Source organism: Manacus candei, unplaced genomic scaffold (genome assembly GCF_025592945.1).
Source record: "Manacus candei isolate 608988 ecotype Guabito, Panama unplaced genomic scaffold, ASM2559294v1 h1tg000045l, whole genome shotgun sequence".
Taxonomy (NCBI): domain Eukaryota; kingdom Metazoa; phylum Chordata; class Aves; order Passeriformes; family Pipridae; genus Manacus; species Manacus candei.
Window position 1 is genome coordinate 6,600,377 of NW_026138093.1, and position 24,517 is coordinate 6,624,893.

At 53.3% G+C, this 24,517-nt stretch overlaps 1 protein-coding gene and 1 pseudogene across 1 annotated transcript; one reads left to right on the forward strand and one right to left on the reverse strand.

The window, feature by feature from the left end:
* LOC127474814 (zinc finger protein 208-like) overlaps nucleotides 1-24,517 on the forward strand; it is a 549,167-nt pseudogene that overhangs the window by 163,234 nt on the left and 361,416 nt on the right.
* LOC127475009 (B-cell antigen receptor complex-associated protein alpha chain-like) lies at nucleotides 1,510-4,126 on the reverse strand. Its single transcript, XM_051796310.1, has 4 exons — nucleotides 3,697-4,126; nucleotides 3,425-3,543; nucleotides 1,837-1,905; nucleotides 1,510-1,729 (listed from the first exon to the last, which is right to left on the reverse strand). Exons 1-4 carry the CDS (start codon nucleotides 4,124-4,126, stop codon nucleotides 1,619-1,621), a joined length of 729 nt encoding a protein of 242 aa, XP_051652270.1. The 3' UTR covers nucleotides 1,510-1,618.

The window sequence follows — 24,517 nt, forward strand, 5'->3', positions numbered from 1 at the left end:
ATGCCTCACATGCACTCCCCAGCCCACCCCAAATGTACAGGGGTGGCTTCACTGTACCCACAGCATTCTCTTGATCTGGTTCCACGGAGATGAGAGTGTGATCTCTGAACTGCAGTCTGATTTTGCTGTCTATTTTTGGCAATTTCCCACCTAAGAAAAATAAATCCTCCTCAGAAAGGAAGAAAACTGTCAGGGGTGACAGCAGGTCTGTCAGCACCTTGGCACATACTGACGAAGCAATAGATGTTGACCAGATCAAAGTATACCCCTGAGATAGACTGAAAGAGAGGACTGAAAATGGAGGCCCTGATCCTGACAACATACTGATGCATCCTGAAGAAGCTGTCCTGTGGGAACAGAGAACACTGTCTCATGAGAACAGGAGCACTGTCTCATGAGAACAAGGACCTGTTTTGAACGAGAGTGGTTGGGAAGAACATCAACATGAGAGAAAAATAAGAGCAGGTGCTCGGGACTGTTGTGGGAAAGAACTGGGCTGTTTTGAGAAAGAGCAAAGTTGTTGTGAGAAAGTAGAGTTTAGAAAATGCACCTATTAGCTGTAAGAATTCTGGTGTGAAAGTTTGAACTGTCCTATCGGTGTGCATTACGTGTGTTCAAAAACTGTACTTAAGGGGCTGCGCAGCAGCCCCGGGTGGCTGTCCCTGCTTTTTCCTTGGAATAAACTTTGCTGGAACCTTTTTTCGTGTCGCTTTGGCCGTTCCGACATTATCAGCGACAGATAATGGGGTAGAAATGGAGGATAATGGGGCAGAAATGGGGGATAATGAGGGCAAATGGGAAATAATGGGGGGAAATGGGGTAAAATGAGGTGAAATAGGGAAGAAAGGGAGAGAAATGGGAGGGTAATGGGGGAGAGTGAGGGGGAAATGGGGAAAATGAGGGGTAATGAGGAAAAATAGGAGATTATGGGGGATAGTGAGGGGGAAATGGGGGATAAGGAAGAAGAAATGTGGGATAATGGGGGATAATGGGGGAAAATGGTGAATAATAGGGAAAAATGTCAGATAATGAGGGAAAATGGGGAATAATAGGGGAGAAATGTGGGATAATGGGGGAAACGGGGAACAGTGGGGGAAAATATGGGATAATGGAGGGAAAAGAAGGGATAATGGTTGAAAAGGGGGGGAAATGGGTGTCTGAGAGGAAAAGTGGGGATAATGGGGGGAATGGGGGAAATAAGGGAAAATAGGGGATAAGGGGGGAAAATGGGGGAAATGAGGGAAAACGAGGTAATGAGGAAAATGGGGATAATGAGGGAAAATGGGAGAAATGAGGGAAAATGGGGAAAATAGGGGATGAAGAAGGAAAATGGGGGATAATAGGGGAAAAATGGGGGTCACTACAAGACCCCCCTTCCCATCAGACTCTGAGGCATCTCTGCTCTCACCTGCCTCCCCTTGTTGATTAATTAACCACTCATTAATTACTAACAAGTAACTAACCCCCCAAAACCCACAGAACCCACAGCAGTTTTATTTTGGAGGGGGGTCAGCACAGCCTTGTGTCACCAGAGTAGAGCATTGGGGGGGGCCAAGCAGAGCCAGGGGGTCCCAAACCCCTTCCCGGGGGGTCCCACCCCCCTTTTTCGGGGGGTCCCTCAGGGCTTTTCCAGCTGGGAGTCGCCGGGGAGGGTCCCCACGTCCTGGTAGGTGGGTTGGACCCCCCGGGAAATGTCCTCGTACATCGAACACTCGTCCAGGTTCAGCCCCTGAAAACGAGGAAAGGGGGGGATTCGGGTCGGTTTGGGGGGGTTTAGAGAGTGATAGACCCCCCCCCCAGCACGATTTTGGGGCACGGGGGCCCCCAGAACGTCACCTCGTAGAGGTTTTCCTCCTCGCATGTGGTTTTTTCGGGGTGCAGCAGCTGCTCGTTGGCCCAGCGCTTCTGGGGGGGGGGAACAGGGGGCACGGGGGGGGTTTGGAGTGGCCAGGAGGGCTTTGGGGGCACCAGAGGGGATTTAGGGGTGGCCAGGGGGGGTTTAGGGGTGGCCGGGGGGGAAAAAAGGGGGCACAGGGAATTTTTGGGGTGGCCAGGGGGGTTTTGGGGGACACCAGGGGAGATTTAGGGGTGGCGGGGGGGGGTTGGAGGTACAGGGGGGTTTTGGGGTGGCCGGGGGGGGGGTTCTGGGGGCACCGGGGGGGGGTTCTGGGGGCACCAGGGGGGATTTAGGGGTGGCCGGGGGGGGAGGAAAGGGAGCACAGGGGGGTTTTGGGGTGGCCAGGGGGGTTTTGGGAGCACCAGGGGGTTTTTGGAGTGGCCAGGGGGGGTTTTCTGGGGGCACAAGGGGGGATTTAGGGGTGGCCGGGGGGGGGGAAAGAGGGCACAGGGGGGTTTTGGGGTGGCCAGGGGGCGTTTTGGGGGCACTAGGGGGGTTTTGGGGTGGCCGGGGGGGGTTTCTGGGGGCACCAGGGGGGATTTAAGGGTGGCCGGAGGAGGGGGAAAAAAAGGCACAAGGGGGTTTTGAGGTGGCCAGGGGGTGTTTGGGGGGGCTCCAGGGGGGTTTTGGGGGGGCTGGGGGGTTTGGGGGACACTAGAGGGATTTAGGGGTGGCCGGAGGGGGTTGGGCTGGCCAGGGGGGTTTTGGGGGGCACCAGGGGGATTTAGGGGTGGCCAGGGGGGTTTTGGGGGGCACCAGGGGGATTTAGGGGTGGCCAGGGGGATTTTGGGGGGCACCAGGGGGATTTAGGGGTGGCCAGGGGGGTTTTGGGGGGCACCAGGGGGATTTAGGGGTGGCCAGGGGGGGTTGGGTGTCTCTGGGGAGGACTGGGGGGATTTGGGGATGGCAAGAGGAGGTTGGGGGGAACTGGGGGGGACTGGGGGGAACTGGGAGGTACGGGGGGGTTGAAGGGATTTTGGGGCATCTGGGGGGGGGGGAATTGGGGGTACCAGGGGGTTTGGGGGGTTGGGGAGGATTGGGGTTACCCAGGGGGGGATTTTGGGGGACCTGGAGGGCAATTGGTGTCCCCAGGGTCTCAATTAATGTCCCCAATGTCTCAATTGGTGTCCCCAGTGTCCCATTTACATGACCCGATGTCCCAGCTGGTGTCCCCAGTGTCCCAGTTGGTGTCCCCAGTGTCCAAGTTGGTGTCCCCAGTGTCCCAATTAGGTGTCCCCAGTGTCCCAATTGGCATCCCCAGTGTCCCATTTAGGGGTCCCAAAGTTCCAGCTGCTGTCCCCAGTGTCCCAGCTGGGGGTCCCAGTGTCCAATTGGGGGTCCCAGTGACAGAACTGGGGGTCCCAGTGTCCCAGTTGGTGTCCCCCTGTCCCAGTTGTCCCAGTGTCCCAGTTGGTGTCCCAGTGTCCCAGTTGGGTGTCCCAGTTGTCCCAGTGTCCCAGTTGGTGTCCCAGTGTCCCAGTTGGTGTCCCCCTGTCCCAGCTGTCCCAGTTTGTCCCAGTGTCCCACCCTGAGCAGCAGCAGCAGCCCCGGCCCGGCCGAGCAGAGTAGCAGCAGCACCCCCTGCGCCGTCAGGATCCGGTTCTTGGTGCTCTCCCTCAGCGCCAGGAACGGGGCGGGAACCGGCTCTGTGGGAACGGGACTGGGTACACTGGGAGGGACTGGGTATACTGGGAGGGACTGGGTTAAACTGGGAGGGACTGGGCTATACTGGTACCATACTGGGGGCACCGGGAGGGGCCGAGTGACCTGGCTGAGCCCCCCCCGCGCCCCCCACTCACCGAGGACCCTGACGAAGGTGCCGCAGCTCTGGGCCGTCTCCCCCCCGGACTCCACGCGGCAGAAGAAGAGCCCGGAGTCGTTGTGGGACAGTTTGGGGAAGGTTAGGGTGGAGCTTCCCCCCCCTTCCAGCACCACCTGGTCCATCCAGCGGCCCCCCGGGTGGCCACCACCTCCTGGGGCCAGGGGCAGCTCCGGGGGACCTCCCCGAGCCCGGGGGGACACGCCTGGAGCCAGGTCAGGGCGGTGTCGGGGGGGCCTCGGAGTTGGAACTCGAGGGTCAGGGGGGTCCCCACGGGCCCCTCGCGGGAGGGGGGCCCCCCCCACACCCGGAGCCACCCCTGGGGCGGGGCCGGGGAGCAGGAGGGGCTCGGGGGGCTCCCGGTGGTCACGGTCACGGGGGTCGGCGTCTCGGGGGGCTCCAGGGGTCATGCACGGGGCGCAGCCTTCGGGGGGGGTCTGGGAGCACTGGGAGCCTGCGGGGACAGAGGGGGGGTTAGGGGAGGTCACCAGTGCCCCCCAACCCCCATGGAGGGCGACTGACCCTGAGGGGGTCACTGGGGGTCCCTGTCCCTGCTGGGGGGGGTCTTTGGGAGTTCCCAGAACAGTGAGGGGTCATTGGGGGTCCCCCCGGGGTCTTTGGGGGTCCCCCAGACCCATCAGAAGGTCATTGGGCCCCCCTCAGCCCCTCCCAGTTTCCCCCCTTCCCCCTCCCAGTTTTGGTTCCCTGTCCCAGTTTGGGAACAGGAAATACTGGTTGGGGGGGGGGCGGGGGACATTTTGACACGGGTGTGGGGGACAAAACCTGATGCTGAGACCACCTGAGACCCCCCAGACCCAAACCCTGAGACCCCCAGACCCAAATGGAGACCTTGGGATCCCTGAGACCCCCAGACCCAAATCCTGAGCCCCTTGGACCCAAACTGAGCCCCCCTGACCCAAACTGAGCCCCCCAGACCCAAATCCTGAGCCCCCCAGACCCAAAACCTGAGATCCCCAGAGCCAAACTGAGACCCCCAGACCCAAATCCTGAGCCCCCCAGACGCAAAAGCTGAGATCCCCAGACCCAAACTAAGACCCCCAGAACGAAGGCCCCCAGACCCAAACTGAGGCCTTGGGACCCCTGAGACCCCCAGACCCAAAGCCTGAGACCCCCTGACCCAAGCTGACACCCCAGAGACCCCTCAGACCCAAACTGAGACCCCCCCACACACCAAAACTGAGACCCCCACACCCAAATCCTACCTGCGAGGAGCAGTGTTATAAGTGATCTAAAGAAATTTGCTGTTCAAATGAGAGAAAGAGTTAATAAAGCTATTATATTGTGTTAACTGCTTTGTTGGAATCACAAGTTAGAGTGTTATGCAATGCCTAACCACAAGTTCTGTAAGCTGCAAACTGATTAACCACAACGCAATGATGATTTAGCATATTGTACTTTGAAGCTGTTTGTTCTAAGCATATTAATGGGGAGCAATACGGAGGGGTCGGCCACGAAGAGTCCGGGTGATCAACCGTCATCCTGATGGAAGTTTCCAGAACCACGGCCTAATAGAGACTAATGACTTTAAAATTATTGGTGGACACCCCTCAGCAACGGAGATGGCCCGTGAAAGGAGGAACCAACCCAGAGCTGGCCCGCGAAGAGGGAACCAAGCAGGATGCAGCCCATGAAATCTCCACCAATGGACTGATGACATGACTTTGGGGGGGAGGTGACAAAGGAGGGTATAATAAGTGCTGTTTCTGTTCCCCTTTGCGGACTGCGGCAGGAACAGGGGTTTCCTCCGGTCGCCTGGTCAGCCGTTTTTGCTTGTTTGTGGCATTAAAAAATCTTTTATAGCTTGCAACCTAAATTTAAAGCCTCATTACCTGTCACAAGGTACAGTTGTTGGAGTAGCCTAGGCACTTCTTGGGCAGGAAGAGTTTTCTGTGGTGGCACCTTTTGTCTGGTAGGAATCTTCATTTGGATTCAATATTTAAAAGGAGGGACCAGCCCTTGCAGCGCAGGGTAGAAAAAAGGGAACAGCAGCTCTTTCCACCAGGAAAAAAAGTGTGGAACCTTTGGCTTTGAGGTACAATTGCTGGGGAAGGCTGGGCACTTTGGCAGGAAGAGCTTTCTGTGGTGGCACCTTTTGTCTGGCAGGAATCTTCATTTGGAGTAAATTTTTCAGGAGGTGGGACCAGCTATTAAAGTACAGTGCTGAAAAAAGGAAACAGCAGCTATTTCCCTAAGGAGAAAAAGTCTGGAACCTTTGGCTTCAGGTGTAGTTGGTGCAGCCTGGGCACTTCTTGGGCAGGAAAAACTTTCTGTGGTGGCACCTTTTGTCTGGCAGGAATCTTCAGTTGGAGTAAATTTTTCAGGAGGTGGGACCGGCCATTGCAGCGCAGGGCAGAAAAAAGAGAACAGCAGCTCTTTCCCTAAGGAAAAAAAGTCTTGAACCTTAGTCTTTCAGCTGTAGTTGATGGGGCAGTCTGGGCACTTCTCAGGCAGCAAGAGTTTTCTGTGGTGGCACATTTTGTCTGGCAGGAATATGCAGTTGGATTCAATTTTTCAGGAGGTGGGACCGGCCATTGAAGAGCAGGGCACAAAAAAGGGAAAAACTACTCTTTCCACCAGGAAAAAAAGTCTGGATCCTTCGGTTTCAGATGTAAGTGGTGGGCAGCCTGGTCACATCTTGGGCAGTAAGACCTCTCTGTTGGGGCACCTTTTGTCTGGCAGGAATCTTCATTTGGATTCAATTTTTCAGGAGGTGGGACTGGCCATTGAAGCGCAGGGCTTAAAAAAATGGAACAGCAGCTCTTCCCAACAGGAAAAAATTCGGGAAGCTTTGGTTTCAGGTGCCATTGGTGGGGCAGCCTGGGCACTTTTTGGGCAGCAAAAAATTCCTGTGGTGGCAACTTTTTTTTAGGAGGAATCTTCATTTGGATTCACTATTCTAGGAGGTGGGACCGGCCGATGCAGAGCAGGGCAGAAAAAAGGGAACAGCAGCTCTTTCCACCAGGAAAAAAAGTCTGGATCCTTTGGTTTTGAGGTGTAGTTGGTGTAGCCTGGGTACTTCTTGGGTAGAAAGAGTTTTCTGTCGTGGCACATTTTGTCTGGCAGGTATCTTCAGTTGGATTTAATTTTCCAGGAGGTGGGACCGGTCATTGCAGCGCAGGACTGAAAAAAGGGAACAACAGCTCTTTCCCTAAGGAAAAAAAGTCTGGATCCTTTGGTTTCAAGTGTAGTTACTGGAGCAGGCTGGGTACTTCTTGGGCAGGAAGAGTTTTGTGTGGTGGCACATTTTGTCTGGTAGGAATCGTCAGTTGGAGTAAATTTTTCAGGAGAAGGGACAATAAATTTTCCAGGAGGTGGGACCGGCCATTGCAGTGCAGGACTGAAAAAAGGGAACAGCAGCTCTTTCCACGAGGAAAAAAAAGTCTGGAACCTTTGCCTTCAGGTGTAGTTTTTTGGGAAGCCTGGGCAATTCTTGGGCAGGAAGAGTTTTCTGTGGTGGCACCTTCTGTCTGGCAGGAACCTTTAGCTGGATTCAATTTTTTAAAAGGTGGGACTGGCCATTGCAGCAAAGAGCTGAAAAAACGGAACAGCAGCTCTTTCCCTAAGGAAAAAAAGTCTGGATCCTTTGGCTTCAGGAGTAGTTGGTGGGGCAGCCTGGGCACTTCTTGAGCACCAAGACCTTTCTGTGGTGGCAGCTTTTGTCTGGCAGGAATTTTCATTTACAATAAACTTTCCAGGAGGTGGGACCGGCCATTGCAGCGCAGGCCTGAAAAAAGGGAACTGCAGCTCTTTCCACCAGGAAAAAAGTCTGGATCCTTTGGCTTCAGGTGTAGTTGGTGGGGCAGGCTGGGCACTTCTAGGGCAGGAAGAGTTTTCTGTGGTGGCACCTTTTGTCTGGCAGGAATCTTCCGTTGGACTAAATTTTTCAGGAGGTGATACTGGTCATTGCAGCGCAGGACTAAAAAAAGGGAACAGCAGCACTTTCCGCAAAGAAAAAAAGGCAGGATCCTTTTGCTTCAGGTTTAGTTGGTACAGCCTGGGTACTTCTTGGCCAGGAAGAGTTTCTGTGGTGGCACCTTTTGTCTGGCAGGAATCTTCAGTTGGATTCAATTTTCCAGGAGGTGGGACCTGCCATTGCAGAGCAGGACTGAAAAGAGGGAACAGCAGCTCTTTCCCCCGGTAAAAAAAGTCTGGATCCTTTGGTTTCAGGTGCAGTTTTTGAGGCAGCCTGGGCATTTTTTGGGTAGGAAGAACTTTCTCTGGTGGAACCTTTTGTCTGGCAGGAATCTTCAGTTGGATTCAACTTTTAAAAGGTGGGACCGGCCACTGCAGCGCAGACATGAAAAAAGGGAACAACAGCTCTTTCCACCAGGAAAAAAAGTCTGGATCCTTTGGCTTCAGGTGTAGTTGGTGGGGCAGGCTGGGCACTTCTAGGGCAGGGAGAGTTTTCTGTGGTGGCACCTTTTGTCTGGCAGGAATCTTCAGTTGGAGTAAATTTTCCAGGAGATGGGACCGGCCATTGCAGAGTAGGACTGAAAAAAAGGGAACAACAGCTCTTTCCACCAGGAAAAAAGTCTGGATCCATTGGCTTCAGGTGTAGTTTGTGCAGGCTGGGCACTTCTTGGGCAGCAAGAGCTTTCTGTTGTGGCACCTTTTGTCTGGCAGGAATCTTCAGTTGGATTCAATTTTCCAGGAGGTGGGACCGGCCATTGCAGAGCAGGACTAAAAAAAGGGAACAACAGCTCTTTCCACCAGGAAAAAAGTCTGGATCCTTTGGCTTCAGGTCTATTTGCTGCGGCAGGCTGGTTACTTCTTGGGCAGGAAGAGTTTTCTGTGGTAGCAACTTTTGTCTGGTAGGAATCTTCAGCTAGATTCAATTTTTTAAAAGGTGGGACCGGCCATTGCAGAGCAGGGCTGAAAAAAGGGAACAGCAGCTCTTTCCACCAGGAAAAAAAGGCTGGATCCTTTGGCTTCAGGTGTAGTTGGTAAGGCTGGCTGGGCACATCTTGGGGAACAAGAACTTTCTGTGGTGGCACCTTTTGTCTGGCAGGAATCTTCAGTTGGATTCAATTTTTTAAACGGTGGGACTGGCCATTGCAGCGAAGGGCTGAAAAAAGGGAACAGCAGCTCTTTCCACCAGGAAAAAAAGTCTGGATCCCTTGGCTTTGAGATGCAGTGGGTGGGGCAGCCTGGGTACTTCTTGGGCTAGATGAGTTTTCTGTGGTGGCACCTTTTGTCTGGCAGGAATCTTCATTTACAATAAATTTTCCAGGAGGAGGGACCGGCCATTGCAGTGCAGGGCTGAAAAAAGGGAACAGCAGCTCTTTCCACCAGGAAAAAAAGTCTGGATCCTTTGGCTTTGAGGTGCAGTTGGTGGGGCAGCCTGGGCACTTCTTGGCATAGATGAGTTCTCTGTTGTGGCACCTTTTGTATGGCAGGAATCTTCAGTTGGATTCAATTTTCCAGGAGGTGGGACCGGCCATTGCAGCGCACTACTTAAAAAAGGGAACAGCAGCTCTTTCCACCAGGAAAAAATTCTGGAAGCTTTGGTTTCAGGTGTAGTTGGTGGGGCAGCCTGGGCACTTCTTGGGCATCAAGACCTTTCTGTGGTGGCACCTTTTGCCTGGCAGGAATCTTCATCTGGAGTAAAGTTTTCTGGAAGTGGGAACGGCCATTGCAGCACAGGTCTGAAAATAGGGAACAGCAGCTCTTTCCACCAGGAAAAAAAGTCTGGATCCTTTGGCTTCAGGTGCAGTTCTTTCGGCAGCCTGGGCACTTCTTGGGCAGCAAAGACCTTTCGGTGGTGGCACCTTTTGTCTGGCAGGAATCTTCATTTGGATTCAATTTTCCAGGAGGTGGGACCGGCCATTGTAGAGCAGGTCTGAAAAAAGGGAACAGCAGCTCTTTCCACCAGGAAAAATAGTCTGGATCCTTTGGATTCAGGTGCAGTTGTTGAGGCAGCCTGGGCACTTCTTGGGCATCAAGACCTTTCCGTGGTAGCACCTTTTGTCTGGCAGGAATCTTCATTTGGATTCAATTTTCCAGGAGGTGGGACCGGCCATTGCAGCGCAGGGCTGAAAAAAGGGAACAGCAGCTCTTTCCACCAGGAAAAAGTTCTGGAAGCTTTGTCTTTGAGGTGAAGTTGGTGGGGCAGCCTGGGCACTTCTTGGGCAGCAAAGACCTTTCTGTGGTGGCACCATTTCTCTGGCAGGAATCTTTAGTTGGATTCAATTTCTCAGGAGGTGGGACCGGCATTACAGAACAGGACTGAAAAAAGGGAACAGCAGCTCTTTCTACCAGGAAAAAATGTCTGGTACCTTTGGCTTTGAGGTGCAGATTTTGGGGCAGCCTGGACACTTCTTGGGCAGCAAAGACCTTTCTGTGGTGGCACCTTTTGTCTCGCAGGAATCTTCATCTGGAGTAAAGTTTTCTGGAGGTGAGACCGGCATTACAGAACAGGACTGCAAAAAGGGAACAGCAGCTCTTTCTACCAGGAAAAATATCTGGATCCTTTGGCTTCAGGTGTAGTTGGTGCAACCTGGGTACTTCTTGGGCAGGAAGAGTTTTCTGTAGTGGCACCTTTTCTCTGGCAGGAATCTTCAGTCCGATTCAATTTTCAAGGAGGTGGGGCCGACCATTGCAGCACTGGCCTGAAAAAAGGGAACAGCAGCTCTTTCCACCAGGAAAAAAAGTCTGGATCCTTTGGTTTTGAGGTGTAGTTGGTGGGGCAGCCTGGGCACTTCTTGGGCAGCAAGAGATTCCTGTGGTGGCACCTTTTGTCTGGCAGGAATCTTCATTTGGAGCAAAGATTTCTGGAGGTGGGACCGGCCACTGAAGAACAGGCTTGAAAAAAGGGAACAGCAGCTCTTTCTACCAGGAAAAAAAGTCTGAATCCTTTGGCTTCAGGTGCAGTTCTTGGGGCAGCCTGGGCACTTTTTGGGCAGCAAGATATTCCTGTGTTGGCCCCTTTTGTCTGGCAGGAATCTTCATTTGCATTCAATTTTCCAGGAGGTGGGACCGGCCATTGCAGCGCACGGCTTAAAAAAGGGAACAGCAGCTCTTTCCACCAGGAAAAAATCTGGAAGCTTTGGCTTCAGGTGTAGTTTGTGCAGCCTGGGAACTTCTTGGGAAGGAAGAGTTTTTTGTGGCGGCACCTTTTGTCTGGCAGGAATCTTCATTTAGAGTAAATTTTTCAGGAGGTGGGACCGGCCATTGCAGCAGGGCTGAAAAAAGGGAACAGCAGCTCTTTCCACCAGGAAAAAACGTCTGGATCCTTTGGCTTCAGGTGCAGTTCTTGGGGCAGCCTGGGAACTTCTTGGGCATCAAGACCTTTCTGTGGTAGCACCTTTTGTCTGGCAGGAATCTTCATCTGGAGTAAAGTTTTCTGGAGGTGGGACCGGCCATTGCAGCACAGGACTGCAAAAAGGGAAAAGCAGCTCTTTCTACCAGGAAAAAAAGTCTGGATCCTTTGGTTTCAGGTGTAGTTAGTGCAGCCTGGGTACTTCTTGGGCAGGAAGAGTTTTCTGTGGTGGCACCTTTTGTCTGGCAGGAATCTTCATTTGGATTCAGTTTTCCAGGAGGTGGGACCGGCCATTGCAGAGCAGGGCTGAAAAAAGGGAACAGCAGCTCTTTCCACCAGGAAAAAAGTCTGGAAGCTTTGCCTTTGAGGTGAAGTTGGTGGGGCAGCCTGGGCACTTCTGGGGCAGCAAAGACCTTTCTGTGGTGGCACCATTTCTCTGGCAGGAATCTTTAGTTGGATTCAATTTCTCAGGAGGTGGGACCGGCATTACAGAACAGGACTGAAAAAAGGGAACAGCAGCTCTAGCCACCAGGAAAAAATTCTGGAAGCTTTGTCTTTGAGGTGTAGATTTTGGGACAGCCTGGGCACTTCTTGGGCAGCAAAGACCTTTCTGTAGTGGCACCTTTTCTCTGGCAGGAATCTTCATTTGGATTCAATTTTCCAGGAGGTGGGGCCGGCCATTGCAGCGCAGAGCTTAAAAAAGGGAAAAGCAGCTCTTTCCACCAGGAAAAAAAGTCTGGAAGCTTTGTCATGGAGGTGCAGTTGTTGGGGTAGCCTGGGCACTTCTTGGGCAGGAAGAGCTTTCTGTGGTGGCGCCTTTTGTCTGGCAGGAATCTTCATCTGGAGTAAAGTTTTCTGGAGGTGGGACTGGCCATTGCAGCACAGCACTGAAAAAAGGGAACAGCAGCTCTTTCTTCCAGGAAAAAAAGTCTCGATCCTTTGGTTTTGAGGTGTAGTTGGTGGGGCAGCCTGGGCACTTCTTGGGCAGCAAGAGATTCCTGTAGTGGCACCTTTTGTCTAGGAGGAATCTTCATTTGCATTCAATTTTCCAGGAGGTGGGACCGGCCATTGCAGCGCAGGTCTGAAAAAAGGGAACAGCAACTCTTTCCACCAGGAAAAAATCTGGAAGCTTTGGCTTCAGGTGTAGTTGTTGCAGCCTGGGAACTTCTTGGGAAGGAAGAGTTTTTTGTGGCGGCACCTTTTGTCTGGCAGGAATCTTCATTTGGAGTAAATTTTTCAGGAGGTGGGACAAGCCATTGCAGCAGGGCTGAAAAAAGGGAACAGCAGCTCTTTCTACCAGGAAAAAAAGTCTGGATCCTTTGGCTTCAGGTGTAGTTGGTGCAGCCTGGGTACTTCTTGGGCAGGAAGAGTTTTCTGTGGTGGCACCTTTTGTCTGGCAGGAATCTTCATTTGGATTCAATTTTTTAAAAGGTGGGACCGGTCATTGCAGAGCAGGGTAGAAAAAAGGAACAGCAGCTCTTTCCACCAGGAAAAAAATTCTGGAAGCTTTGTCATGGAGGTGCAGTTGTTGGGGTAGCCTGGGCACTTCTTGGGCAGGAAGAGCTTTCTGTGGTGGCGCCTTTTGTCTGGCAGGAATCTTCATCTGGAGTAAAGTTTTCTGGAGGTGGGACCGGCCATTGCAGCGCAGGTCTGAAAAAAGGGAACAGCAGCTCTTTCTACCAGGAAAAAAATCTGGATCCTTTGGCTTCAGGTGTAGTTGGTGCAGCCTGGGTACTTCTTGGGCAGGAAGAGTTTTCTGTGGTGGCACCTTTTGTCTGGCAGGAATCTTCAGTCGGATTCAATTTTCCAGGAGGTGGGACCGGCCATTGCAGCGCAGGACTGAAAAAAGGGAACAGCAGCTCTTTCCCTGAGGAAAAAAAGTCTGGATCCTTTGGCTTCAGGTGTAGTTGTTGCAGCCTGGGTACTTCTTGGGATAGATGAGTTTTCTGTGGTGGCACCTTTTTTCTGGCAGGAATCTTCAGTAGGATTCAGTTTTTAAAAAGGTGGGACTGGAGATTGCAGCGCAGGGCAGAAAAAACGGAACAGCAGTTCTTTCCCTAAGGAAAAAAAGTCTGGATCCTTTGGCTTCAGGAGTAGTTGGTGGGGCAGCCTGGGCACTTCTTGGGCAGCAAGAGTTTTTTGTAGCGGCAAATTTTGTCTGGCAGGAATATTCATTTGGATTAAATTTTTCACGAGGTGGGACCGGCCATTGCAGAGCAGGCCTGAAAAACGGGAACAGCAGCTCTTCACACCAGGAAAAAATCTGGAAGCTTTGGCTTCAGGTGTAGTTTGTGCAGCCTGGGAACTTCTTGGGAAGGAAGAGTTTTTTGTGGCGGCACCTTTTGTCTGGCAGGAATCTTCATTTAGAGTAAATTTTTCAGGAGGTGGGACGAGCCATTGTAGCAGGGCTGAAAAAAGGGAACAGCAGCTCTTTCACCCAGGGAAAAAAGTCTGGATCTTTTGGCGTCAGGTGCAGTTCTTGGGGCAGCCTTGGCACTTCTTGGGGAACAAGAACTTTCTGTGGTGGCACCTTTTGTCTGGCAGGAATCTTCACTTGGATTCAATTTTCCAGGAGGTGGGACCAGCCATTGCAGAGCAGGGCTGAAAAAAGGGAACAGCAGCTCTTTCCACCAGGAAAAAAGTCTGGAAGCTTTGGCTTCAGGTGAAGTTGGTGGGGCAGCCTGGGTACTTCTGGGGCACCAAAGACCTTTCTATGGTGGCACCTTTTGTCTGGCAGGAATCTTCATTTGGAGCAAAGTTTTCCGGAGGTGGGACCGGCCATTGAAGAACAGGCTTGAAAAAAGGGAACAGCAGCTCTTTCTACCGGGAAAAAAAGTCTGAATCCTTTGGTTTCAGGTGCAGTTCTTGGGGCAGTCTGGGCACTTTTTGGGCAGCAAGAGATTCCTGTGGTGGCCCCTTTTGTCTGGCAGGAATCTTCAGTCGGATTCAATTTTCCAGGAGGTGGGACCGGCCATTGCAGCGCAGGACTGAAAAAAGGGAACAGCAGCTCTTTCCCTGAGGAAAAAAAGTCTGGATCCTTTGGCTTCAGGTGTAGTTGTTGCAGCCTGGGTACTTCTTGGGATAGATGAGTTTTCTGTGGTGGCACCTTTTTTCTGGCAGGAATCTTCAGAAGGATTCAGTTTTTAAAAAGGTGGGACTGGAGATTGCAGCGCAGGGCAGAAAAAACGGAACAGCAGCTCTTTCCCTAAGGAAAAAAAGTCTGGATCCTTTGGCTTCAGGAGTAGTTGGTGGGGCAGCCTGGGCACTTCTTGGGCAGCAAGAGTTTTTTGTAGTGGCAAATTTTGTCTGGCAGGAATATTCATTTGGATTAAATTTTTCACGAGGTGGGACCGGCCATTGCAGAGCAGGCCTGAAAAATGGGAACAGCAGCTCTTCACACCAGGAAAAAATCTGGAAGCTTTGGCTTCAGGTGTAGTTTGTGCAGCCTGGGAACTTCTTGGGAAGGAAGAGTTTTTTGTGGCGGCACCTTTTGTCTGGCAGGAATCTTCATTTAGAGTAAATTTTTCAGGAGGTGGGACGAGCCATTGTAGCAGGGCTGAAAAAAGGGAACAGCAGTTCTTTCACCCAGGGAAAAAAGTCTGGATCTTTTGGCGTCAGGTGCAGTTCTTGGGGCAGCCTGGGCACTTCTTCGGGAACAAGAACTTTCTGTGGTGGCACCTTTTGTCTGGCAGGAATCTTCATTTGGATTCAATTTTCCAGGAGGTGGGACCGGCCATTGCAGAGCAGGTCTGAAAAAAGGGAACAGCAGCTCTTTCCACCAGGAAAAAAGTCTGGAAGCTTTGCCTTTGAGGTGAAGTTGGTGGGGCAGCCTGGGCACTTCTGGGGCAGCAAAGACCTTTCTGTGGTGGCACCATTTCTCTGGCAGGAATCTTTAGTTGGATTCAATTTCTCTGGAGGTGGGACCGGCCATTGAAGAGCAGGTCTGGAAAAAGGGAACTGCAGCTCTTTCCACCAGGAAAAAAGTCTGGAAGCTTTGGCTTTGAGGTGAAGTTGGTGGGGCAGCCTGGGCACTTCTGGGGCAGCAAAGACCTTTCTGTGGTGGCACCTTTTGTCTGGCAGGAATCTTCATTTGGAGCAAAGTTTTCTGGAGGTGGGACCGGCCATTAAAGAACAGTCTTGAAAAAAGGGAACAGCAGCTCTTTCTACCGGGAAAAAAAGTCTGAATCCTTTGGCTTCAGGTGCAGTTGGTGAGGCAGCCTGGGCACTTCTTGGGATAGATGAGTTCTCTGTGGTGGCACCTTTTGTATGGCAGGAATCTTCAGTCGGATTCAATTTTCCATGAGGTTGGACCGGCTGTTGCAGCGCAGGGCTGAAAAAAGGGAACAGCAGCTCTTTCCACCAGGAAAAAATTCTGGAAGCTTTGGTTTCAGGTGTAGTTGGTGGGGTAGCCTGGGAACTTCTTGGGCATCAAGACCTTTCTGTGGTGGCCCCTTTTGTCTGGCAGGAATCTTCATTTGGATTCAATGTTCCAGGAGGTGGGACCAGCCATTGCAGAGCAGGGCTGAAAAAAGGGAACAGCAGCTCTTTCCACCAGGAAAACTTTCTGGAAGTTTTGTCTTTGAGGTGAAGTTGGTGGGGCAGCCTGGGCACTTCTGGGGCAGCAAAGACCTTTCTGTGGTGGCACCATTTCTCTGGCAGGAATCTTTAGTTGGAGTAAATTTTTCAGGAGGTGGGACTGGCATTACAGAACAGGACTGAAAAAAGGGAAGAGCAGCTCTTTCTACCAGGAAAAAATGTCTGGGACTTTTGGCTTTGAGGTGTAGATTTTGGGGCAGCCTGAGCACTTCTTGGGCAGCAAAGACCTTTCTGTAGTGGCACCTTTTCTCTGGCAGGAATCTTCAGTCGGATTCAATTTTCCAGGAGGTGGGGCCGGCCATTGCAGCGCAGAGCTTAAAAAAGGGAAAAGCAGCTCTTTCCACCAGGAAAAAATCTGGAAGCTTTGACTTCAGGTGTAGTTTGTGCAGCCTGGAAACTTCTTGGGAAGGTAGAGTTTTTTGTGGTAGCACCTTTTGTCTGGCAGGAATCTTCATTTGCATTCAATTTTCCAGGAGGTGGGACCGGCCATTGTAGCGCAGGTCTGAAAAAAGGGAACAGCAGCTCTTTCCACTAGGAAAAAATCTGGAAGCTTTGGCTTCAGGTGTAGTTGGTGGGGCAGCCTGGGCACTTCTTGGGCAGGAAGAGTTTTTTGTGGCGGTACCTTTCGTCTGTCAAAAATCTTCATTTGGATTAAATTTTTTAAAAGGTGGGACCGGTCATTGCAGAGCAGGGTTGAAAAAAGGAACAGCAGCTCTTTCCACCAGGAAAAAAAGTCTGGATCCTTTGTCTTTGAGGTTCAGTTGTTGGGGCAGCGTGGGCACTTCTTGGGCAGCAAAAACCTTTCTGTGGTGGCACTTTTTGTCTGGCAGGAATCTTCATCTGGAGTAAAGTTTTCTGGAGGTGGGACCGGCCATTGCAGAGCAGGGCTGAAAAAAGGGAACAGCAGCTCTTTCCACCAGGAAAAAATGTCTGGATCCTTTGGCTTTGAGGTGCAGTTGTTGGGGCCACCTTGGCACTTCTTGGGCAGCAAGAGATTCCTGTGATGGCACCTTTTGTCTCTGAGGTGTTTTTTCCCTGTTATCAAGTCCTTTATGGCGTCAGTCACAGAGCACTGGGACTGCTCACAGGGCATGATGAAGGAACACAGCAGCAGTGTGGAAAGAGGAGGTAGAAAAATACATTCCTGTATCTAATTGCCTTCTTCAGTTAGAGAAATTGCTAATCTTGTGACATTATTTGTACTGGACCCTTCTAAGGATGTACGTTTGCCCAGACCTTTTGCTCCAGATGTGCCAGCTACACCCAATGAAACCAGGGAGAATCTCAGCGAAGCCACAAATCAGCTGTTATGGCACTTGGCACTCTATGGGGTTTGGCACTGGAGCTCAATCTCTCTGGGATGGCTGGTCCAGAACAGTTCATTTAATGAATGGTGCTGTTGCTGAACTTCCCTGGGCACACTGCAATTGGCTACTGAGGCTGAAAGGTTTCCTCGAAGGATTTTTATCTTTTGAAACTACAGGCTGAATTTTAGGGATAAACTCCAGTATTCTGAAAGTGGAAAGTTGATCAAACAGAAAAGACTGTTTCTTCTACAACAGATTTGAAATAGTCCACTTGTAAAAATCACAAAGCTTGAAGTCTACTCAGCAGAGCTGATTCCTCATCTGCACTGATCATCAGCAACTGGCCTCTCTCCTATTTCAGGGTCTCATCTGTGTACACTGGATTAAGGCCTCCTCACTTCTTAAGAAAAGTAGTGTTATAAGCTCACAGTTCTGGCAAGGTTTCCTTAGTAGATGGGTTGAAAAGCAAAACTTTGTTGCCATGACCAACGAATGCAGAGCCCAAGGTTGTTTGTGGTGCTAGCTTTGCTCCACTCTCTAATAACTTCTGTCCAGATCAGTGCTGGCAACAAGAATTCCAGGTTAATGCTTGTTTCATTTTTCAGGCTTTGCATTTCAAGAATGGGGAGTTGTTATTGGAAACTCTGCCATGGCTGTCAGTAACAGCCTTGGAAAACAGTTTTTCTTATTTCTGAGGGAGAAGTTTCCAACCCAGCTTTGGAGTATGCAAATAGTTGAATGACTTGTTGTACAATTGGAAATAAAAATCAATACATTTGGTCTGATTAATGTCTTAAGTTATATTTGGCTAAAGAGTTCTTTTCTTGTTACCTTCTTTAAAAAATAGGACCCATAAGCAGAAAGGTGATCTCCTAAAGTGTTGCAACCTTTTAAGTCCACTTGTTGCCACACAACAATAGCATGCCAATATCACATCCAAAGATACAGAATCTTACAGAGATACACACAAATAGATACCTATACATATCTATGTATGTATATCTATCTACCTATACATATCTATACATATCTATACAAATACACACAAGAAAGTCTGGGGTTCCTGATGAGAGTTCTACACGGGTAATGAACAGAGGACTGGTTTGATGTGTCACACAACTGTGGGGACCATGAATGTATGTTCTGAGCTTTGATTTACTGACCTGGTTTGTAACTGCCTGCCTTCCCTTTGGGGGGAACACAGGTCTCTATTTTGCACGGTCTGTTTTGTTTCACTTGGCAGTGCAGACTAGGGGCAGAAGAGTTTTTGGAGCCAAACAGCTCGATCCAGATTCAGTTCCTTTAGTGGTGCCTAAAACTCAGGAGCTGGACTCCACGGTGCCGGTGGGACCCTCCCAACTCAGCACGTTCCATGATTCCATCAAGTCCATCTGTCAGCCCAGCACTGCCCCAGCAACCCCCAAACCACTAAAGCGTGTCAGCCATGGCCAGATGCAGGCGCCCCTGAAACACCTGCCGGGGTGCTGGCTCCGCCTGGGCAACCCATTGCAGTGCCCGAGCCCCCCCCGAAAAACACAGCGAGAAACCTTTGTCCAGGAGCTGACCTGAAGCTCCCCTGCCTCAGCCTCGGGCCACGTCCCCCGCTCCTCCCAGCGCAGGCTCCTTTCCAGCAGCCCCCTCGGCAGAAGGCGGCTCAGGGCTCCCCTCTGCCCCCCCGGCCGGCTCCGCTCCGGCCCCGCTCCCGCCACGGCCCCGCTCGGCTCTGCACGGGGAAGGAACGCGCCCAGCCCCGGCCCGACACCCCCGGGGGCCGCGCACCAGGGATCCCTCCCCGGGGCTCACTCATTGGGGGTCCCTGCCCGGGGCTCACTCACCGGGGGTCACTTGCCGAGGGTCCCTCCCCGGGAGTCACTTGCCAGGGGTTGTTCACCGCGGGTCGCTCACCGGGGGTCCCTCCGCAGGTGTCACTTACCGGGGCTTCTTCCCTGCGAGTCGCTCACCGGGTGTCACTTACTGGGGGTCGCTCACCGGGGGTCGCTCACCAGCGGCCACTCGCCGGGGGCCGCGCACGGGGGGGTCCGTCCCCCGGGGCCGCGCACCGGGGACCACTCGCCGGGGGTCTCGGGGCCGCTGCCCGGGGTCTCTGCCCGGGGGCCGCTCAGCGGCAGCGCTCCCGCTCCCGGCCCCGCCCCGCCCGCTCCCACCCAAACCCCACCAACCGCCCCTCTCGGCCCCGCCCCCGCCCCGCCTCGCCCCGCCCACTCCGCCGCCTCCCATTGGCTGCGCACGTTCGGCCCTGGAGCGAGGAGCGCGCGGGGAGCGTTGCCTGGAAACCGGCCAGGGAATCCCGGGAATCCTCGAGGCGCCGGCGCTGCCCCCCCACTCCTGGAGCAGCGGCCGGGCCCGCCCGGGGAGCGGGCACTCAGCGCCCGGCTGCGGCCGCCAAAACGGGCAGGGAAGCAGGCGCGCGGGAGGCGGGCTCCGGGCCCCGGGCAGCAAGGAGCCCTTAACTGATATTCGGCTAAAGAGTTCTTTTCTTGTTACCTTCTTTAAAAAACAGAACCCACAAGTAGAAAGGTGATCTCCTAAAGTGTTGCAACCTTTTAAGTCCACTTGTTGCCACACAACAATAGCATGCCAATATCACATCCAAAGATACAGAATCTTACAGAGATACACACAAATATAGACCTATACATATCTATGTATGCATATCTATCTACCTATACCTATCTATACATATCTATACAAATACACACAAGAAAGTTTGGGGGTCCTGATGACAGTTCTACACGGGTAATGAACAGAGGACTGGTTTGATGAGTCATACAACTGTGGGGACCATGAATGTAAGCTCTGAGCTTTACTTTATTGTCCCGGTTTGTAACTGCCTGACTTCCCTTTGGGGGGAACACAGGCCTCTATTTTGCACGCTCTGTTTTGTTTCACTTGGCAGTGCAGACTAGGGGCAGAAGAATTTTTGAAGCCAAACAGCTCGATCCTGATTCAGTTCCTTTAGTGGTGCCTAAAACTCAGGAGCTGGACCCCACGGTGCCGGTGGGACCCTCCCAACTCAGCATGTTCCATGATTCCATCAAGTCCAACTGTCAGCCCAGCACTGCCCCAGAAACCCCCAAACCACTAAAGCGTGTCAGCCATGGCCAGATGCAGGTGCCTCTGAAACACCTGCCGGGGTGCTGGCTCCGCCTGGGCAACCCATTGCAGTGCCCGAGCCCCCCCGAAAAACAGCGAGAAACCTTTCTCCAGGAGCTGACCTGAAGCTCCCCTGCCTCAGCCTCGGGCCACGTCCCCCGCTCCTCCCAGCGCGGGCTCCTTTCCAGCAACCCCCTCGGCAGAAGGCGGCTCAGGGCTCCCCTCTGCCCCCCCGGCCGGCTCCGCTCCGGCCCCGCTCCCGCCACGGCCCCGCTCGGCTCTGCACGGGGAAGGAACGCGCCCAGCCCCGGCCCGACACCCCCGGGGGCCGCGCACCGGGGATTCCTGCCCGGGGGTCACTTGCCAGGGGTTGTTCACCGCGGGTCATTCACCGGGGGTCCCTCCGCAGGTGTCACTTACCGGGGCTTCTCCTCCGCGGGTCGCTCACCGGGTGTCACTTACTGGGCGTCGCTCACCGGGGGTCGCTCACCAGCGGCCACTCGCCGGGGGCCGCGCACGGGGGGTCCCTCCCCCGGGGCCGCGCACCGGGGACAACTCGCCGGGGCTCTCTCGCCCGGGGCCCACTCGCCGGGGGTCTTGTGGCCGCTGCCCGGGGTCTCTGCCCGGGGGCCGCTCAGCGGCAGCGCTCCCGCTCCCGGCCCCGCCCCGCCCGCTCCCACCCAAACCCCACCAACCGCCCCTCTCGGCCCCGCCCCCGCCCCGCCCAAGCCCCGCCTCGCCCCGCCCACTCCGCCGCCTCCCATTGGCTGCGCACGTTCGGCCCTGGAGCGAGGAGCGCGCGGGGAGCGTTGCCTGGAAACTGGCCAGGGAATCCCGGGAATCCTCGAGGCGCCGGCGCTGCCCCCCCACTCCTGGAGCAGCGGCCGGGCCCGCCCGGGGAGCGGGCACTCAGCGCCCGGCTGCGGCCGCCAAAACGGGCAGGGAAGCAGGCGCGCGGGAGGCGGGCTCCGGGCCCCGGGCAGCAAGGAGCCCTTAACTGATATTTGGCTAAAGAGTTCTTTTCTTGTAACCTTCTTTAAAAAACAGAACCCACAAGCAGAAAGGTGATCTCCTAAAGTCTTGTAACCTTTTAAGTCCACTTGTTGCCACACAACAATAGCATGCCAATATCACATCCAAAGATACAGAAACTTATAGGGATACACACAAATAGATATCTATACATAGGTATGTGTATATATACATATCTATACAAATACACACAAGAAAGTTTGGGGTTCCTGATGACAGTTCTACATGGGTAACAGCGGACTGGTTTGATGTGTCATACAACTGTGGGGACCATGAATGTAAGCTCTGAGCTTTGCTTTATTCTCCCGGTTTGTAACTGCCTGCCTTCCCTTTGGGGGGAACACAGGCCTCTGCTTTGCACGCTCTGTTTTATTTCACTTGGCAGTGTAGACTAGGGGCAGAAGAGTTTTTGGAGCCAAACAGCTCGATCCTGATTCAGTTCCTTTAGTGGTGCCTAAAACTCAGGAGCTGGACTCCACGGTGCCGGTGGGACCCACCCAACTCAGCACGTTCCATGATTCCATCAAGTCCAACTGTCAGCCCAGCACTGCCCCAGCAACCCCCAAACCACTAAAGCGTGTCAGCCATGGCCAGATGCAGGCGCCCCTGAAACACCTGCCGGGGTGCTGGCTCCGCCTGGGCAACCCATTGCAGTGCCCGAGCCCCCCGAAAAACACAGCGAGAAACCTTTGTCCAGGAGTTGACCTGAAGCTCCCCTGCCTCAGCCTCGGGCCACGTCCCCCGCTCCTCCCAGCGCAGGCTCCTTTCCAGCAGCCCCCTCGGCAGAAGGCGGCTCAGGGCTCCCCTCTGCCCCCCCGGCCGGCTCCGCTCCGGCCCCGCTCCCGCCACGGCCCCGCTCGGCTCTGCACGGGGAAGGAACGCGCCCAGCCCCGGCCCGACACCCCCGGGGGCCGCGCACCGGGGGACTGTCCCCGGGGCTCACTGCCCGGGGGTCCCTCCTCGGGGGTGACTTACCGGGGCTCCCTCCCCGGGGGTCACTTGCAAGGGGTTGTTCACCGCGGGTCATTCACCGGGGGTCCCTCCGCAGGGGTCACTTACCGGGGCTTTTTCCCCGCGAGTCGCTCACCGGGTGTCACTTACTGGGCGTCGCTCACCGGGGGTCGCTCGCCGGGGGCCGCGCACGGGGGGTCCCTCCCCCGGGGCCGCGCTCCGGGGGCCACTCGCCGGGGGTCTCGGGGCCGCTGCCCGGGGTCTCTGCCCGGGGGCCGCTCAGCGGCAGCGCTCCCGCTCCCGGCCCCGCCCCGCCCGCTCCCACCCAAACCCCACCAACCGCCCCTCTCGGCCCCGCCCCCGCCCCGCCCAAGCCCCGCCTCGCCCCGCCCACTCCGCCGCCTCCCATTGGCTGCGCACGTTCGGCCCTGGAGCGAGGAGCGCGCGGGGAGCGTTGCCTGGAAACCGGCCAGGGAATCCCGGGAATCCTCGAGGCGCCGGCGCTGCCCCCCCACTCCTGGAGCAGCGGCCGGGCCCGCCCGGGGAGCGGGCACTCAGCGCCCGGCTGCGGCCGCCAAAACGGGCAGGGAAGCAGGCGCGCGGGAGGCGGGCTCCGGGCCCCGGGCAGCGAGGAGCCCTAAAAAGAACAAAAGTGTTGGAAGAGAGGGAACTCATCGCACCGTCACAGAACAGGCTGAGGTGGAAGGGACCCACGAGGAGCGTCGAGTCCAAGCCTTTGCCCGGCACAGCACCGACCCCAAGAGTCACACCGTGTGCCTGAACTCTGCCAGATCACAGTCCAGCATCAGCTTCATGTGCCGTGAGGCCCCACGTGTGTGTTTGCTCCCCGTGTCTGGTGGGAGAGATGACACTCCCTTGGAGTGGAATAAAGATTATCCTAGACTGGAACTGGCAGCTGTGATAAACTGTATCCCGAGAGCATTTAACTGGTAGCAGTTTTCCCTGGGCTCTAACTTGCTATTTATTATAGTTATTTGCAGACAGGAAAGGGGAGAGAATTAAAAAATCTCTTTCTCCTTGCCCCCTCCACAACAAGTTTGAGGACATGTGGCTGTTGAAACAGAGCTTAACAAACAGTCCAGCCTTGAGAGAGTGGGGAGAGCACAGGGGGGCTCAGTTTAACCGTTTGTCTGGTTTTCTTCCTTTCTAAGGAGGATTTATTTTTCTTAGGTGGGAAATTGCCAAAAATAGACAGCAAAATCAGACTGCAGTTCAGAGATCACACCCTCATCTCCGTGGAACCAGATCAAGAGAATGCTGTGGGTACAGTGAAGCCACCCCTGTACATTTGGGGTGGGCTGGGGAGTGCATGTGAGGCATGTGAGTTGTTGCTCTCCTGTGCAAAAGGTCTATAAGGGTCATGCAGTTACACTGAGCTGGATCCTGCATCCCATTAGGGTTTGTTAGGATACTATGGGGTTGTTTGTTGAGTGATCTGGCACATTCCAACCTTCTGGAGGGGGGGCTTCAAAACTAAATTCAGCCTATGATTCTGTATGGGAGGTACATGGCTTTTGTCTCAGGTTTGATGGGGTAGATCATTACAGCAGCTAAATGGCCTCTACAGGTCTTGATACTAGGGTTTTTTTCTATTCTTTGTATTTAAGAACAGGAATAATTTATAAAAATAGGTTTTCTCAAGAGAGGGAATTCTGCTGGTTGCAGCTGCTGCTGTGGCTGCATTTAGTCTTCACTTCTGGGTTATCTCTGTATCCAAGCAGGTGCCAGGGGCACTACTAAGTTGTTCCACAACATTGATCCATGCATCTTGCATTATGCTGTGTTTATACTGCTTCTTATCCATGAAGGTTTTTTAGTATGAAATTGTAGAAGTGCTTTTTATCTCACTTTAAAAAAAAAAAGGGGGGGGCAGGACACACAGCAAAGATTATCTTGTACAGTTTGGGGTTTATTTGGAGGAATGGAATGTTTCCCAAGAAAAACACACCATAACTTTCTGATTTTTTTTCCTCCATCTTGCTTGTGTCCATATTGAGACTGTGTAGGTTTTGGAGACTTTTTTCCCCCAGTTTTTTGGCCACCTTGCCTTCTGATGTCACACAGATCAACCCAGGATGACAGGACACATGGAAGACCTGTGTCCACAAATTCCATGTGCAACCTGCCCGGAGAGCTCTCAATTGCTTTGCACAGCTCTGACCAAGGACTGATGATGGGCATGTGATTTTTAAGAAACAGATCAGTATCAGACTGGAAATGTGTTGATGCACACCTGTTCATTAATACTTTCCCTTAAATGGCCTGTTTTCTGTACAGCATCACTCCTAGGACTCTAGCAGGGGCAGTTTTAAGGCAGCAGATGATTGTAAATAAATTTTCAGAGGTGTTTTGGAGAGTCCCTGTAGCAGTACGTTTGGGTACATGTCCAGAATAAAGACAAGTGCCAAAAAATACTCAAACACACAAAATATCTTTTATTACAGTGAGAATAATAAAAATAGTAATAAACTTAGCAAGAGGAATCAAAAACTAAAAAAGGA